This window comes from Theileria orientalis, chromosome 4 (genome assembly GCF_000740895.1).
Source record: "Theileria orientalis strain Shintoku DNA, chromosome 4, complete genome".
Classification (NCBI taxonomy): Eukaryota; Apicomplexa; class Aconoidasida; order Piroplasmida; family Theileriidae; genus Theileria; species Theileria orientalis.
Genome location: NC_025263.1, coordinates 285155 through 302450, shown reverse-complemented (window position 1 = coordinate 302450; position 17296 = coordinate 285155). Strand labels below are relative to the sequence as shown.

Here is a 17296-nt window from a genome sequence, read left to right as displayed (position 1 = left end):
TTATAGATCACTTTTATGCTCAGAATTACAAAATCATGCTATCATGAGTTTGTAAAATTAGGTTAGACAGATCTAAAATTGTTTTGTTGTGAACGCTCCAAAATAATATATAAATAAATAAATTTTTAATATAAACACTTAATTGAATCTGAAGTATGATAATTATGAACCAGTATACAAGCCTTTTGTAACTTGTATAAGTTAAATCTTCACGAAATTGGATTCAAACCAGTAGCATCAGAATAACTATGGATTCTTTGACTATTAAGATCAATACTAAAGGGTCATAATTACAGTGAGATCAAGCAATTTTATACTAAAATTAATATCCGGTAAGAAAATCAACTGTAGAATCGAAAAGTAAGATCAAGCAGGGAATAGATGAATGTCCTGATTATATAGACAAAATCAATATAACTGAGACATAAAGTTTATTGAAGTTTAACACTGCTAATTCTCATAAGTTTAATGTTGATTAAAATTTGTCATCCGTATTTTGTTGATCTCTTATTGCATTAGAGTCAGAATTATATATATCCCCCACTGGATTCTCATACCCCATATCAAATTTTTCAAAATAACGGTCTAAAAATAACCTTGAATAAAGCTATTTGTTTTACTTCACCCACTCAAAAGAATACATCTGCAGATCTGAAATGATAACACATTGAACAATTGAAATGTGTTTTTTATCCGAACCGTTTTTGGGATACGCCATCAATAATTCATTCTTTACCAACTCTATCGAGTCTATTTAATTATAAACCCAATTGCCTCTTATTTAACTTGTATTTATACACACATTTTTGAAGTTTAAAATTTTTTATAGCCCCTCAATTTTTTGCATTAGTATATTCTGTTTCATGCAATCTCCAGTTAGTAGCTATTTACAGGACACATTGCATAGTAAATATGATCAATATTCATGAAATTAACAACGAATGTATATATCACCGAATCTTGGCATAGGGTGAGGCTTTTCGGTCTCGGTTTCTGATCCTCACACGTCGTATGATCGAGGGCTTCACAAATCGATGCTTCGCGGAACACGCCTCCCGGTGGTCCCTTCCAATAGTTTCTATGATTTTGGCCTTTATGGGACTGTTAGAGTGAAGAACGTGAGACAAAAGAGTTGTGGTAAGCATGCCCTTGGAGCCCATCTCAATGATGTCGAACACTTCCTCCCCTAAAAGGCCTTTCAGAGTCTCCGTCATGCAGTTTACCACTCCGAGCGAGTCTAGGCGTCTGAAATCCACGTCTGCGAACCACTCGTGGGAAAGAGCAGCCTGCGCGGAAATTCTCTTGTGAGGGTTGTACTCGAGCATCTTGAGGAGAAGGTCGAGTCCCAAATCGTCCATTTTCCCCTTAAGAGCGGTCCGCAGGTTCTCAATCTTGTTCTCCGTGCTGAAATGGTACAGACTTCCGTTGAACGGGTAGTGCTCGGCTCTAAAAGTATCTTTGGAGTTTACACACAAACCTTGAGCAGTTCTTCCACTCCTCTTCAGTCGGCCTTCCCAGCATTGTGACTATCCTGGACAGAACCTGGAAGTCTGAGTTCCCGTGGAACAGGGGTTTTCCAGTCACCATTTCGGCAATTATGCAGGCCGCGCTCCAAACGTCGACGTTGATGCCGTAGTGATGAGACTGAACGTGTCATGATTTATTTGATTTTGAATCGACTTATTTCAACATGCTGCTCCACTTAACTAGCTCATATAACAAGGTAGAATAGACGTGAGCAAGGTGTGCAGAAACTTACAAATTTCGGTGTGGATTTAGATGAACCATTGTTCATAAAACAGATTGATCCTAGTATCACCTCTATTGGTCTGTAAAACATGGTGCAAGCCGTTGGTGTGATTGTGCCGTCAAGTGATCTGAACTCCCTGCCCAGTCCCCAGTCTCCTATTTTCAGGACTGGGTACGGCTCATGTCTGTCCAGCATGATGTTGTTAGGCTTCAAGTCCCTGTGCTCGATCTAAAAATGCCTGTTTAAGAATTCTGGTGGGCAAAATACCTTTTTGTTGTGTAAGTAAGCTAGGCCGTTCAGCAGCTGAAATGACAGCCACTTCACCTCATCCAGCGTGAAGCCGGTATTTCCCTTTGACATCCTCTTGTATATAGCCCTTCCCAAATCTCCCCCTAAGTCTCGTAAAATGGTTCCAGAAATACCTTTGCAGAACTCGTATAGGCCCAGCGCGTACGTTTGCGATTCCTTGAATGGGTAAAAGTAAAATTCCTTTTCAGAAAACTTTGACTCGTCCTTCATCAGGTTTCCGATTTGAGTGTTTAGTTTGTTTGTTATTCCGCCGTGTTTGCCTAAACCCGTCGTCTACTTAAAGTGGCTACTTACCGACGTACACGTCCACCAGTTTGACTATGTTCGGGTGTTCTCCGACACTCTGAAATAGCTTTAACTTGTTTACAAACGTACTTTCATTATGCTCAGCTCCCTTATGGTGCCTGCTGTGAATCCCTCGTCCAAGATTTGTATGGTGTCGTCCTTGAAATACTTGATCGCGAAGTCTGTCCTTTCGTCTATGTGGCGGTTGTCCCTTAACTCCTCGTTGCCAGATGAGTTAAAGGTCGTATCAATGCACTCAGTCAAATCGGTGTTGTTGTATATGGTAACTGTATCAAGGTGCTTCAGATTCACTGAAGACATGTTTGAGGTGGTTTCGTTGTTCATTAGGGAGCGAAGTGACGGCGATTTCACGTTTTCGACATGTGTATTTCTCTTGTCAAACGACTCGCGATAATCGTTAACGATGTAGCCCCTGAAGACATCTCCGTAGGCGCCACACCCTAGCTTCTCCCCTATCTTGACGGGGTTTTTAATTTTAGGGAACGTTAGGAGCTCCCCAGACAGATCGGACTTAAAGTCGTTGTATCTATAGGTATGATTTCCCCTTGGCATTTTAAATTATTTGTAAGTAACAGATTCTTCTATTTGATAAATGATTAGAAACAATTAAAAAGATTTTTAATAAGTGTGTATATATCAACGATCCCCATGAATAATTAAGATTCTACATCATTAGCGATGCCGATAAGATGTTTTGAAAACAAATTTGATCTTATAAATATTTTAAGTTTAAAGTGTCAAAACTGTATTTTAACACATGTCACACATTTGGGCAATAATGGCTCTCAGTATAAACATCAAAACCACAAAACTCAAAATATAATTTACCAACCAAAGCCAACAGTTTAATAATATTAACACAATAAAATCACAGTGAAATTTGTATCAATGTATATGATCTAATCACAATTTTACCTACTGTGTGTTTATAAACAAGCAATTGACATTAACAAGTTACAAAACAGTTTGATTCTATAAAATTAATCTTCTGTTAGTTCTTTTTTATGTAGCATATCAGGTATTCCTAAAATATATAAAATTATTTAATAAATGTTACCCACCCTTGGAAATTATATAATTATGGGAACATGATGGACAAACGAGTCTTCCTTCCAAAATGTGATACTAAATTCAAAATATAAACTGGATATGTTGTATAAATACATTGAATAGAGCGTGGTGTACTGCCGAGATAAAGTGGTCGTTGTTCGTATCATCACTGACATAATTTCGAGGTAGAGCCAAATCAAGCTACAAAATAGGTAAAATAAAGAAATACTCGTATAAATACCGATTTAGCGGTCTCATAGAGAGCGTTATAGTCAAGCCTGGGCAACATTTTCTTGACGAATTCGTGATCAACGGGTTGCTCCATTATTTTAAAGGATTCGTGCTGATCTTTTAACTCGATTCTCAGAGGATACCCTCCAGTGCATTTTTCCTTATTGCTAATTATAATTAATGTGCGAATCAGTATTTAAATAATATCTTCGTTTTTCAACGTACCACATGAGCATATTATGAGTTATTAGTCTCATCGCGCCAATAATATATAAATAAAATACAAAAAAAATTATAAAAGCGTGTGAATTAAAAAAATACAGCTAAATTTTATCTGTAGCGTTTTGCATCTAAGTGGGAAGATAGCGATGATTTGTAGGAACTTGGCCTTTTACCATAGTCCTGAAAAGGTATAAAAGTCAGTGCAAACGAACCTTCCCGGTAGCCAAAACCTTCTCCCTCTCTCTTCTTTTAAACTCTTTCAACAAATCATCCCTTTTTGACATGGAATCGCGTTTATCCGGTTTACTGTGTGAGTCGTGGGACCTTCTCCTATGTTTTTTCCTGCGTTCAGAACCAGCAGATGACAGGGAACTGCTTCTTGACGACCTGCGCCTCTCCCTCTTTTCATAGCCTCTGTCTTTGAGGACAACATAGCCTATGTCCACGGTTTCGTCAGTACCGTCCTCCAGGTGCACTGTCACCAGGGGGAAGCCTCTCCGTCCCTCCTGCACGCTCAGTATTTCTCCATCCAGCCAGTCTCCCCTAAACAGAATTGTGTAGGCCATCTCTTACTTTGAGCAAACCGAAACCTGGGCTCCCTCTACGAAGTCGTCAACAAAGTCCATGTTCTTGACCCTCCGCTTGCGATGTTTTGACATTTCTAAAAGATGCGCTCCAAATAAATTTTTAACTCTTACTGGTAATCTTGGCAGAACTGAATAAAGGGATTAGTAATACACATTTTAATGTATACGCAAGCCATAAATCACTTATAACTATGGTACGTTAAAACTCTGTACTTGTCCACTCACCAGTGTTATAGTACTTATCGTCCATTATCAGTGATTCTGCGAATTCTCCCACTGTCGTCTTCTTATTGCCGTCGGACGATACTGTGAACTCTTCCTCGTCCAAAAAGTATGGTTCGTACCAGCTCCAAAGCTGAAAAATTACATTTTAATTTCAAAGTACCTTGTCTGGAGGGAGAACGTATCTTAAGTAGAGAAAACCGCAGCAGCGTGGATACGGCGACTTGTTGTGGTCGAGAAGAGTTACCATCTGAACATTAAGGTGGAGACTGCGACGTACCTGTTTCTCAGTCAATTTGAGAGTAAAGAACTTATATAAACAACAGAACATTGTGGACGGTGCCCTTGTCGACGTTGAACAGTACGGTTCACAGTGCGATCCGAACTGAACCAACTCGTTAACAACGTCATAAAACGTCTTAACTGACCTAAGGTAAATTAGCTCACATCAAACCTACAGTGACTTGTAGTACTCCGAGGTCAATATATTGTTCCTAAGCAGATCATTCATGTTGTAGGTCATGCTGTTCGTCCTAAACGTGGGTTATAGATGTGCAAACTAACATCGGTAGTTGGTTCGGCCTATCGTCCGATTTCGCAACCTGTTTCTGCTGTGCCAAGCGACTTATTTCATGCACAGCCGACTTAAACTTTCTACAGAACTTGCAATTTAAATCAGGTTTGCCTGAATGGTGAAATTGTGACTTGAAACGTCGACTTACTGTGTAAGTGGCATTTTTGAACGCTTTCGTAGTTATTCTCGATAATTTGAGGTTGATTCTGGTACTGGTACATCAATTCTGAAACAATTTTTAAAAATTGAAGAATGACTTACGCGGATTCATGTAATATGGATAATTATAGTAGGCCATATAGTTATACTGTTGCATCAAGTTAGGCTGAACGGGATAGGGCGCAATAGGAGCAGCCATTGGAGCAACGGGCGTTTGTTGAGGGATAACGTTAGTTCCATTGTCCTGCTTATTAGAAGGCTGGTCGGTTTGACCGGTAGAAGGTGAATCAGCCATTATTAAACAAAATAAAGGATAAATAATCAAAAATCACAATTTCGTGAATATAATTTAACAAAATAAAGCAATTAAATTAATATTTACATAGTTTGAATTTAAAAATATTCTGAATCTTAATTATTCAAAATGAACAGTCTTATTCTTTGTTATAGCCCAATTGTGGAAAATAAACCGAGTAATTGATAAATATTTCTAAACACATTTATGTATTGACATGATGTGTCGATAGCTGTCGTTGTATCAGTATATTAAGATTAAACTCTAGAGTGTACATCCTGAAACTTTGTAAAGAATTTGTATTTTATTAAAACAACCTATAAGTATATATTAAACTTATGTAAAGTTATTTCAGGGAAATAATGCGTTTTAACTAAATTGTTAAAATTTTAATGGTATTTTTATTTTTAATTTTGTAATACACAATCAGTGAAATGATTTTAACAGCAATTCACTGATTCTATTTTGAAGCAGAAACTTCATCAATTTAAAATATAATCATGAGCTCGAACGAATTTCTTAGTATAAAAATATCCGTAGACGACTCGGAGAATCGCGAAGCGGCGGAAAGAAATCTCGAAAACTTAGATTTCGACGCCCAAAGAAACTTAGTAGTTAACTTGATAACGTCTATGAACGAAGATGTAAGGGAGCGAGATAAAGTGAAGAGAGATAAGTCATGTAAGTGAGTACCGTAGATAAAAATGTACAGCACACCCACTCCTGCACATTAAGCTGTCCACGAGACTGGAATCGCAGCTAATATCCGCAATGAATCACATGGAAGTGCTGAAAAAAATAAACACGAAGCTGCAGTCGAACAAGAAAAAGAAGCTAAAATACACAGACGGAGAGCTGATGGCTTTCGAAGACACAATCAACAATCTGAACGAAAACCTTCTGAATCTAGAAAACGCAATACGCTACAGATCGTCGACAGTAAAAAAGTCAAAGGTAGATTTAAATTTAAAATCAGTGTCATTTGACAAAGGTGAGTGCCCATAAGATAATATAAAAATAAGCTATTTTGTTAAGTAAAGTATGCAATTACAAACTAGAACTAAAATTAACGTTAACGTGCAGAGGCCCTGACAATGGAGGAGCAGAACTACGTCGCAGAGTCAATAAAAAGGTGGAACGAGAGAGACCAGGACTTTGACAATCAGTTAAAGGAAATCGGAGAAGCAGTGGACAGAATAGGTAAGGAGAAAGAAATTGATGAATTGCGGTAGGAGAGGTGGCAATTAACATCGGAGCACGAGCTCAGGAGCAAGCGAAAAACGCAATAAATACAGTAACGCAAGTGGAGAACACAACAAAGGGGATCTCAGATGTAACCCTGAAGATAAAGAAGCTGCTGGGCAGACAGAGGATGATGGAGTGTTACGTGCGATTCATACTCATAGTGCTCGTGCTGGTGCTGGCAGGAATACTGATGTACATGGTTATTAAAAAATTGAGACACTAGCAGGACAGTTACTGCGCTTGCTTCTTCTTCACGCGGTACTGGCCAATGACGACGGCGTGGTCGCGGTGGTAAGGCTCGAGGGTCAGCTGCTCGCGAGGCTTGCAGTTCTCCTTGCGTAACTTGTCAACTTCAGCTAAAAATAAATTAATCATGGTACACGGTAGCTAGTAAACAATGTGCATGAGGGGAGAGTTAGTGAGAGTTGTGAGTATATGAAGCGTACCTGCGAACACAGCCTCGGGGCTAGCCGTAGAGTCAACGCAGTTCGCCTTGATGGCGATGATGTACCACCCAGAGGGCTTGAGAAAATGGTTTGCGTTCATGGCAACGATTCTGGCCTGGTCAGGCTGCGCGACGTCGGCAAAAATGATGTCGACCATGCCGACGAGCATCCGGTACTTCAAAGGCTGCCTTGCGTCCTCAACTATAGGCACAATGTTAGGCCTACGCTTAGCCTGAAAATAAATTAAGTAGATAAAAACAAAATAACTAGTTGGTAGTAATAAAACAAAATATCCACTGAGTAATATAAAATATGTGAGTGCACTGGAGATAGGGGTATTTACTATAATACAATATTTACCATGTTTGTCAAGTCACGAGCCGATCTGTGAGAAAATTCAACAGCATAGACTATTCCGGTGGGTCCAACCATGTCAGAGACGTGAGAAACGGTGGTACCGTTGGCAGCACCTAGTAAATAAACGTAAAATTGTGTGTAGCGTACCCAAGTAGAGAACCTTGGAGCCAATGCCAATGGGCATATTGGCAACACCACCAATTATGGTCGCCCCGAGCTTAGAACGAAAGGGATTCCACATCCTGTACTCGACCTTTTCGCCGTCCTCGTTCTAAAGGCAATTAGGGGAAACAAACGTACCGTTACTTCAATGCGCTTCTCGCCGTAAATTGACTCCCCAACAACCATGTTCCGGGTGACCAGAGCGTCAGATTTGCCTTTAGCAACATAGACGCCGGGAAACCGGTGAGGAACAACCACGACTTTGTTCGATGCAGGGGCTCCAAAGCCTTTTTTGGAAGGCTTGCCGGATCCACCGCGGGCGCCCTTGAATCGGTTTCCTATAAAAAAAAATTAGGATTCCAAGCAAAAAATGAGCACGAACCTCCTCCTTGTTTGTTATTTTTAAAATTTCCGCCCTTGAAGTTTTTCTTCCCTGAAAATATCAGTTAAAACGCGCAAATATGACAAACATAGATTCGGAACATACCAAGCATTATGGAGTATAAATTATAAAATCGATTTAAATATTTTGAGAAATAAAAACGTAACAAAAACGTGAGAGAATTAATATACTTATAGTGCGATGTGAGAGCAGGCGGAATCAAGCCGTTGTGGACCACTTCAGCCTATCTTTTTCCGCACCTTTAGCACCTTGAAGCTTTTTAAATACTGGCCACTCGATTGCGATAATATTCCGTTGGATTCACTCGAATCGAAACTGTTTTTCTTGCCATCGACCTCTATCTCCACCTCACCGCCCTCGTTGTCCTAAAATAGCATAAACCGTGGTGTAGATGAGACGTACGAGCTTTCCAGAGTGTATTGCGGCTTGACAAAGCGACGACATTGGACTGTATGAATCTGAAGCTTGTTATTTATCTAGTCTTAACGAACCGGTGCCAAAGACGTTCGGCGGTTTCATATCGAGGCACCCCGGAGGACATTCAAGCAGAACCCGAGTTCCAGGATGCATTTTGAGCACGAAAACGGCAGTATCTGGAAATAGATTGCTGAAAACGCCCTTTACCTTGGCACGAAAGATGCATCAGTTTGGGCGCCCGGTGAAGCGTAAACGATCTCATGAATGCGATGTTTGATTTTTGACTCGTGATGCCTAAACGTTATGAACGATAGTAAGGCGTACCATAGTGGCCGTGGCACTGTCCATATTCGCCCAGGCCGCTAAGCACCGTTAAAATGGCCTCCCCGCCCTCCTTAGGTATCACGCCCGAATGAAGAGCCGCTTTACAAATAGAAGTGTCTGAGGTGTAAAGCTTTGAACCCTTCAGAGGCACATCGGAGTTCAGGCACGACTTGGTGCAGGAGACCAGGAAGCTTTTACCAGTAGGGCCGTTGAAACTCTCGGACTCAATGGTGTCGGAACAGGAAAGGGCAATGGCGGGGTTGGTCACGTTCGAGTACTTCTCGTACTTGCCGGTGTATTTCTTAACGCACTTGGTCAGGCACACGTTGCCCTCAGTCGTCATCCTGACGCTAGACAGATGAGAAGTGAAGCCGTCGTTGGCCTGGCTGGAGGCGTACTGCTGCCGTATCTGCTCAGGGGACATCACGTAGTCGAACGCCTGGAAACCCAGTATGTGCCCAGTAAAATAGTCGCTGTCCGCCTCTGCGAGTTTCCCGAGTATCAAATCGCCCTAAAGCAGAGTTACAAACGGAATTTGGTTCAAATATGGATCGTTAACTGGTACACATCCCTACCTCGAAGTTGAGGTCGAAGTTGGTGGGCTGGTTGGCCACGGGAGCTCCATCCACGAAGACACTAAGGTCCTTGGTCAGTACGTAGTATAGTACTGCCACGTACGCCCTCTCTAAACAGCGCATACGACCGATATAACTTACTTCCAACGATTGGAAAGTAGGACGTTTTCACCAAATCAGGCTTACACTTCTCCTGGAGCACCAGCTCACCCTGATTGTCAATAGAGCACACCAGTCCTCCGCAGTTCTCAAAGGAAAAAATTGTTGACCACTTGCCAACCCCTCCTAACATCAAATTATAATAAGTAAACAGTACCGGTGGGAATGATTTCAAAGATGAACGTGGCGTCTCTGAAGGTCTTCAGTAGCTTGGATCCAGGCAAATCCTTGGTGTTAACGTAATCGGTGGCGCTTCCATTAAATCCTAAGTGAATGTATGAAAATGGATTGCTATAATCGTCTGATAGTACCTTTCCAATTCGGTTCGGGCGTCCAGGAAAATTTAAAAGGAGCCATAACATAAGAGGGTGAGACCGGCTTTAAATCTAAGGCATGTAAAAACGCAAAAACATACTCGTCGAAATTGGAGACTCTGACTTAGCCTTCTCTTGTTTGGACATGATGTACCTTGTAGGCTTAGATACCATAACTGTGCATATTCTTAATCCACAGGAACTTACAGGCTTTCTCCTTAAAGTCTTCCACGCCCTTTGACAAACTCATGCTTTGTACGCCATTCATGGTTGTACCATAAAAGTGCTGTTGGCTGTAGGCGTTTATCACAACGATATCTCCTCCGCTGTTATCAAGTACTCCCGAGTGTATTGCCGCCTTGCATATCTAAAATCGATTTAGAGCATGGTCACATACTGATGAATCACGAGTGTAAACGTAGGTCCCTTTTATCGACGCCGGTTCATCCCTAATGCGCTGTATACATAATTCAACGTCTTACATGCATCCCATTGGACAGGTGGCCACCTTATATGAGCCGAATTCGCCCTCGAACTCTGAGTGCGATGTCAGTGTGTCGTAGCAGGACAAATTTATTAGTTTAGTCCACTTTTTCATCGGCGCCACAAAGGGTTCGACCTTTTTAAAATTTCTAAATTCGCTCGGGTCTCCGTTCCCTTCACAGGACACAAGTACATCCTGTTCGTGAGTGCAGTAGATATCGTCTCCGGATTCATGTTCGCAGTCCTTGAGTTGCGATTCACCGCCTAAATTAAAATTCACCATAAAATAAAATACCATTGCACTTAAAGCCGTTTGCAGCTATCTTTTTGAGCACTGGGCCACATAGGTTAAGCCCGTGAAAGTCGGAACAGGCTTTATCAGAGGCCCCTCCGTTCTAAAATACAATATCGATTCCGAATACGTACTCTGAGCCCAGTATATCCCATTTCCAGGCACGCTATTTTCTCAGCGTCCTTCGTCCAAGACTCACTGCACACAGTGCCGAATCCTAAAATCCAGTTAAACGAATAGGCCTCACCGTTGTTGTACATCTCCAGACGCCCGGTTCCAGTAGAAGATGTGGCTCCTGACGAATCAACTATCCGCAGAGTCCCGTACTCAAGATTGGATGTGGGTGAGAAGTTTGTGCACTTCACAACGACGTCTTCCTTGTGGTTCCTGCAATCTATCGTTGGATCTTCAAAGATGCAGTTGCTCAAATCGTTTTCCTCACCCAGGCACTATGTTCAATTTTATATCATGCAAACTCACCGCCAGCCCTGCACATGAGACGTGGTACCCAGGAGGCGCACACAAATTCTGGTTGTTAATGCTAGAGCAATTTTCCTTTATATAGATTCCGTATTTGAACCCTAGGTTGTTACAGACCAACTTCGCTGACTGGTTGTTGAACATTGACCTTTTCCCCTTAGTACTAAAATCAAAACACATGAAAGTAAATAAAATACCAAACGGTTCCCCAACGCCCATTCCTGAAAACTTCTAACCTCCCAAATGAAGTGAGTTTTCCGAAGCCTAGGTAATTCAGCTATATTTCAGACACACGTACCATCGACCAGCCTAACAGTCTTGTCTATGTTGTCAATACTCTCTAAACACGGTTTAAATTGAGGTAAAGTACCATTCAAAAAGGTAAAGAAACTGTAGAGGTTTGAATCTCCAGCAGGCTCATAATCCTCAGATTTTAAATCTAATGCATTTTATCAATGACTCGAATCTTACTGTTCCTAGTGCCACCAAAATATTTTCTAACGGGTTGGCCTATGGATATGACAACCTCTCCTCCTACAAATTAATTTAATAGCCAGATCATTACCAGAGTTTGTTATAACTCCATCAAATAGAGAAGCTCCACAGATAGATGTAGACGACGGATGCAATGATGAACCTTCTATGGCCATTAAGGGGTCAGTTTGACAATTTAAAGGACAGCGCACCGTTATATTAAATGGTTTATTTATAACTCTAAAGCAATAATAAAAGGAATACATAATACCCGGAATATATGTCAATTGCCCTCGTGTTACACATTATGTCGAACGGCGAGGTCTCGTTCAAATTTGCGATACTTGTTAACTCTTCTGTTGATATTTCCACAGACGGATCAAATGGGTATCCTACCCATCTCTTAACAGGAAACGACTTAACAATCTCATTGTAAGTCACGCGTACATTGTCACAGTACCAAGGGTCATTGATTGCGTCGTTCGAAAGAATGAGTCCATTGACCTCACCAACGTCTAGGCCTTTTAGCTGAAATGTTAAGTAAGATGCTGAGTAAAACGCGTTTGACAGCGTTTTTTGATTAGTCCTCCCCGATGTTCCCAGCAACGTCATTGCTATGGTTCCGCTGCTTCCGGCATCCTTCTGTCCACCGGTCTGAACGTTGACAGTGTACATCTTATTGCCGGATAAAAGATATGTTGTTACGTGCTCGTCACTGTTTAGGGAACTCGAAGGAATGCAGTCAAATATCCAGAACCTTGAGCCCTTGTATATCACAATTTTTTCACAGGACCAATTCGAGTCGTTCAGTTTAAGCTCAAGTGAGCGCAACTCGCCCACATCAAGCCTCTCAACCAATTGCCTATTGTTTTTATATACAGATGTGCAAATACCTTCTTATGGTCCCATTATTGGTGACTAACGTTATAGGATTTGTGTGTTTTCCTTCTCCAACGATTTTAAAGGTAATATCCTCCCTAATACATAATCTTTTCACAACACACTTACGTCAAATAAAAATTATCTGACTGGAGAGTGTAAACATCAATGAAATATGTCGAATAAGTTTCACCATCTGAAAATGTGTAAGTGAATTAATGAGGTAAATTGCAATTTGACACCTATTGCTGTTTATTACATAACATACCCGGCAAGCACTCTTCATACCTCGTTTCGGGACCATCTGATGCTACTTTACACCATTCTTGAGAATTGATAAAATGTGTTGAAACGAGTGCGAATAAAATCAAAATTCTTAGCATAGAGCCGTATGATTTATTAAATAACATCAAGGATATAAATCTCATAATTAATATGAAAATTAAAAGAACAATAATTGATTTTATCTGTTACACTAATTTTTATCATGATTAAACACAAATATTATACATTCTGAAAATAAGAATCCACACACAACATCAGATGATTAATTTATCATTCAACCCATACAATTCTTTTATAAAACACACACATATATTCTCAATAATACAAACATCGGTTTTATAATTGATATTATGTTCTACAAGGTTTTAATTCTTGTTGAGTCCTTCGGAGCTTGGGGTTGAACAGTTTATTACTATCGACGGGGTCATACTCTAAAATAATGTAAAATCATTTGAAATCTTGTTTATTGGCTTCAAACCTGCGAATAATTGTCCGCAAGCTGCATCGATGTCCCTTCCAAAGTAATTTCTAAAGTGTTAAGTATTATCATTTAAAAGTACCTATATGAACATGAAATTCCCTTTTTTTTCAAAATTTTCTATAACATCATTGATAAAATCACATATGATTTGCGATACCGTGAATATAAGGGACTTATCATCCTCCGCTGTCTCGTATTTATCAATAGACTTCACTAAACGTCTCATTACTTATAATAAACCAATACCGTTGTTATAAGGAATCAAATTAACATGATAGAGATAATTTATCTCTTTAGGTCGTCCCTTTATTATCGATACTAGCTCTTTGGCATGCTCTATTGAATCGTTTTTGTCTACACATTATTGATTTCTGTTCTGTCAAACCCTTTATTAGGATATATGATATCCATATCCTTTTCCCAGTTTTCCTAATTCTTTCATCCATTATTTTATAGGCGTCTTGAAATGGATATAGTATGTTAACGGGGACCTAATGATTGTATAATGTGTGAACAATACCATCTCATTTCTTTCATCAGCAAAGGGTGTGTGTAAAGAATAAGCCAAATTAACCTAAAGATTTTTGAACAGATTCAAAATATGTATGTGTATTAATTATACATGAGGGTGCTCTTTGTTTAATTTGTTCATTCCTGGTAAAATTCCAACCGTAGATACATTTATCCTCCTTGGAGATAATCCAAAATAATTTTTATCTGTCAAAACACTAATTGATCTGAAAACGTTCGGATTAGAAAGAGGTTCTCCCATTCCTGTGTTAACAATTTTAAATTAGCATTAATACTTACCCATGAAAGATACACTGTCTATTTTATGGCCTTGTTGTTGAAAATATAAGACTTGATCTGTAATTTCGTCCAAGGTAAGATTCCTCTTTAAACCTATCTTGCCAGTAGCACAGAAAGAGCACGAGTAACTGCATCCGACCTAATATAAACCATAATAAAAAAAATATTACCAACTTGGCTAGATATACAAACAGATTTATGTGTGTTAAAGTGAAGTAATACTGATTCTATCCTACTTCCATCTTTATTTTCAAATAAAACCTTCTTAGCTCTATCAGACTTTGATTCAGATATTGGTTTAATGGATAAAATCGATTCATTGAAATGGCTGTGTAACCCATGCCTTAGTACAGCTGGAAGGTGGTACATGGATAAAAAATCAGAGATTTTGTTGCGATAAATAGAATTAAATATTTGAGAAGCTCTATACTGAGGAACAGAATAATCCTTTAGATATTTAATTATGGAATTGAATCTAACAGACCTATCCATATTAAATTAGCGATTATAAATACAAAAATAAGTAATAGACTGGAAAAATGTATTTTTTAAATATTGAAAACATAGTTATGTAAAAGAAGAGTGTATACAATGAAGCATTGTAGAAATAAGTAATGAGGGTACATGTAACATAACAAAGTGTGTATTGAATAATAAAGGACACACATTCTAATAAAAATAGATGAATGGATTAAAAAGGTGATAAACATAAAAGAAGATGTTGATGTTTGATCAAGATGAGTTAGATAAAGCCATAATTTTAGACATTCGCCGAAAAAACAAATTTGGGGATTATAAAATTTTTAGAGCAATTCTATATATTTACTTTAGGTAAATAAGAATAAAAAAAATGTTAAGGTACAAATAAGATTACAATGAATCTATGTGTAGCCACTATGATTATTGTGCATTGTTGGTGAACACTGGCACTACTACAAAATTTATTAGAGAATATGTGCTTTGGCATAAATTTAAATAACACATGACCTGAAATTTATTATGCCTGGAATTTATCAAAACTAATTGTAAATAATCTTGTTTTGTACTATAGTCTAGTAGTATAATTTGGTGTGTAAGTTTTATATATATTATTTTCTTCTAGTCTATTCAGCTGATATTATTTATATAAAATATAATATTTATTTGATTTTAATTTAAACACCTTCTATTGTATTTATTCACTCTTATATATCATGTTTACTCTCTTCTGGTGAAACTCGCCAGTTACACATTTTATTCCTCCAAGTCAATAACAGTTTTATCGTTTAGAAATTTATCAAAGATCGATTAAAATTAGTCTATATAATGTGGTTGTCTACTAGAAAGGACCATCTCGACGATGGAGCTCCACCGAACAGATCTCCATGCGTTTCATTTGGAGGATTTTTTAACAACTCGCTAAGAGCCGGATTCGGATTACAACTTCTCGCACTTCTTGCTTTAAATTTTGTATACTACAGCTACAACGGAAAGGGAGTATTCAGTTTCGATGTGTCTGGCGTGCCAGAAGAGACGAGACTCGACCCCTCGTTCAGGTTTTACATGGCCGCAGGATCATTGGTGTATTTGATGGGATCACTCAGCTTGGTCTTCTTCCAGGTTCTTCTCGCCGACGATACATGGTACGTTAATGAGTAACTGACACTTGTTTAGCTGGGCTAGGGGATATCGCTCCGGGTCCAAGATATTGCGTCTGGCGACATTTTTGGACACCGTAAGCGCAACTCTCCAGTTTATCTTCTACCTGTACATGTCAAAGTTCTACAGCAAGAGGTGGTACAACCACCTTAACGAGGGAGGCAGCGAGCTCGTCTTCTTGGTCTTTACGAGAAACATACACGCAGCAGCCTGCCTGCTCTACGGTGTGGCCAGTTACCTTTTGGAGGTGTACCACGACGAGGGAGCAGGAGACCTCCACGCATACCTGAACGGAGTGTTGTTTGTGGCAACGGGAGCAGCAGGTTTGTTAAACAGTTTGACGTATAATTTTTAGAAATGGCAGTCTTGCTCTTCAGAGTAAATGGAGTGTACACACCCTTCCTGTTAGTGGCACTTGCGGCAGTCACCCTCTGGGCCTTCTACTTTGAGCCTGAAGTCAATTTCGTGTCCCCGACGCTCAAGGAGACTGAGCTGACGAACGACGTGGAGCAGCAGGTTGAGAAATTCACAAGGCTGACTCCGACAAGTCAAGTGCCATACTACTAATTAACCACGAACTCAAATATAAAATACTGTTAATTTGTTTGAAATCATCTATGAAACAGCTATTGAAATGCATTGTCCACTGGTCAGTTCCACACAGTTCAAGACTCAGCGGAGTTCTGCGAGTTTTTAGGGGTCGGAAGGGGCGACTCAGCGGAGTTTGAGGCCTTAACGCCAGAGGACTCAACGTTGTCGAGCTCACTCATGATCACCTGAGCCTCGCCGTCGTGCTCCTCATAAACATATATTACAATCTTTGAGCCGTGAATGGCCATGAGCATAAAGGTGGGAGTCGAGTTGGGCTGCCAAGGCTGGAAGCAGCCTGTTGCGGACCCAGGGTTGACAAAAATCTTGCCGCCGTACTTTGAAATGTCACTCATGTGGGTGTGGCCGTAGACTAGAATGTCCACGTTCATATCGACGGCGACCTTGAGCAGCATGTCCTTGTTGTTCCAAATCGGCACCTGGTACCCGTTGATGACACCAATTTTGAGATCGCCTGAAGCAAAAAATTAAACCGCGGTAGTGTGTAAGTCTAACCTACTGAGAATGTGAGGGTTTCCGGATGCTTGAAGTCGGAATCATAGTCGCCCTGAACGATGTAAAGGGTGGGAGAAATGTCCTTCAAAAGGTCCAGCATGTCCTCGGAACCGACATTCCCCGTGCAAACGACCCTTTTAATCTTGTCGGTCTTGAGAAGGCGCTTGAAACAGGGAGGAAGAAAGAGAGAGCGTTGAGGGACGTGGAGGTCCCCAAGAACCATCAGAAGCTCCCCCAAATCATAATCACTGTTGCCCATCGTT

General features: G+C 39.9%; 10 protein-coding genes across 10 annotated transcripts; 3 read left to right on the top strand and 7 right to left on the bottom strand.

Moving 5' to 3' along the window:
- Nucleotides 1-725: 725 nt before the first annotated feature.
- TOT_040000138 (cell-cycle-related serine/threonine protein kinase) lies at nt 726-2917 on the bottom strand (the record flags this gene model as incomplete). The annotated part of the gene is made up of 7 exons (XM_009693762.1): nt 726-750; nt 955-1446; nt 1478-1644; nt 1760-1978; nt 2018-2319; nt 2354-2402; nt 2435-2917. 7 exons carry the CDS (start codon nt 2915-2917, stop codon nt 726-728), a joined length of 1737 nt encoding a protein of 578 aa, XP_009692057.1.
- A 126-nt stretch (nt 2918-3043) lies between these two features.
- TOT_040000137 (hypothetical protein) lies at nt 3044-3214 on the top strand (the record flags this gene model as incomplete). Its single annotated transcript, XM_009693761.1, has 1 exon — nt 3044-3214. The coding sequence occupies one exon, from the start codon at nt 3044-3046 to the stop codon at nt 3212-3214; it is 171 nt and encodes a 56-aa protein (XP_009692056.1).
- Nucleotides 3215-3345: 131 nt separating this feature from the next.
- On the bottom strand, nt 3346-5705 carry TOT_040000136 (splicing component; the record flags this gene model as incomplete). Its single annotated transcript, XM_009693760.1, has 13 exons — nt 3346-3389; nt 3427-3490; nt 3530-3616; nt 3657-3806; nt 4081-4411; nt 4442-4583; nt 4681-4810; nt 4841-4927; nt 4958-5105; nt 5136-5210; nt 5242-5362; nt 5400-5477; nt 5513-5705. 13 exons carry the CDS (start codon nt 5703-5705, stop codon nt 3346-3348), a joined length of 1650 nt encoding a protein of 549 aa, XP_009692055.1.
- Nucleotides 5706-6205: 500 nt separating this feature from the next.
- TOT_040000135 (fibrillarin) lies at nt 6206-7173 on the top strand (the record flags this gene model as incomplete). Its single annotated transcript, XM_009693759.1, has 4 exons — nt 6206-6386; nt 6418-6696; nt 6789-6905; nt 6938-7173. The coding sequence occupies 4 exons, from the start codon at nt 6206-6208 to the stop codon at nt 7171-7173; spliced, it is 813 nt and encodes a 270-aa protein (XP_009692054.1).
- A 148-nt stretch (nt 7174-7321) lies between these two features.
- Nucleotides 7322-8409, bottom strand: TOT_040000134 (fibrillarin; the record flags this gene model as incomplete). The annotated part of the gene is made up of 6 exons (XM_009693758.1): nt 7322-7337; nt 7405-7628; nt 7757-7866; nt 7901-8024; nt 8054-8253; nt 8403-8409. The coding sequence occupies 6 exons, from the start codon at nt 8407-8409 to the stop codon at nt 7322-7324; spliced, it is 681 nt and encodes a 226-aa protein (XP_009692053.1).
- A 127-nt stretch (nt 8410-8536) lies between these two features.
- TOT_040000133 (uncharacterized protein) lies at nt 8537-13143 on the bottom strand (the record flags this gene model as incomplete). The annotated part of the gene is made up of 23 exons (XM_009693757.1): nt 8537-8683; nt 8721-8776; nt 8810-8911; nt 8943-9029; nt 9060-9570; nt 9635-9744; nt 9776-9919; nt 9951-10058; nt 10209-10283; nt 10315-10474; nt 10505-10556; nt 10590-10854; nt 10886-10985; nt 11017-11331; nt 11363-11525; nt 11560-11626; nt 11661-11801; nt 11834-11896; nt 11928-12076; nt 12108-12698; nt 12730-12813; nt 12880-12963; nt 12995-13143. 23 exons carry the CDS (start codon nt 13141-13143, stop codon nt 8537-8539), a joined length of 3723 nt encoding a protein of 1240 aa, XP_009692052.1.
- Nucleotides 13144-13348: 205 nt separating this feature from the next.
- Nucleotides 13349-13707, bottom strand: TOT_040000132 (hypothetical protein; the record flags this gene model as incomplete). Its single annotated transcript, XM_009693756.1, has 3 exons — nt 13349-13431; nt 13479-13528; nt 13571-13707. 3 exons carry the CDS (start codon nt 13705-13707, stop codon nt 13349-13351), a joined length of 270 nt encoding a protein of 89 aa, XP_009692051.1.
- Nucleotides 13708-13774: 67 nt separating this feature from the next.
- Nucleotides 13775-14783, bottom strand: TOT_040000131 (florfenicol resistance protein; the record flags this gene model as incomplete). The annotated part of the gene is made up of 5 exons (XM_009693755.1): nt 13775-13972; nt 14002-14055; nt 14104-14255; nt 14292-14430; nt 14466-14783. 5 exons carry the CDS (start codon nt 14781-14783, stop codon nt 13775-13777), a joined length of 861 nt encoding a protein of 286 aa, XP_009692050.1.
- Nucleotides 14784-15596: 813 nt separating this feature from the next.
- On the top strand, nt 15597-16496 carry TOT_040000130 (conserved hypothetical protein; the record flags this gene model as incomplete). The annotated part of the gene is made up of 3 exons (XM_009693754.1): nt 15597-15913; nt 15945-16252; nt 16285-16496. 3 exons carry the CDS (start codon nt 15597-15599, stop codon nt 16494-16496), a joined length of 837 nt encoding a protein of 278 aa, XP_009692049.1.
- Nucleotides 16497-16594: 98 nt separating this feature from the next.
- TOT_040000129 (vacuolar protein sorting) lies at nt 16595-17292 on the bottom strand (the record flags this gene model as incomplete). The annotated part of the gene is made up of 2 exons (XM_009693753.1): nt 16595-16992; nt 17034-17292. 2 exons carry the CDS (start codon nt 17290-17292, stop codon nt 16595-16597), a joined length of 657 nt encoding a protein of 218 aa, XP_009692048.1.
- Between the last annotated feature and the right edge of the window lie 4 nt (nt 17293-17296).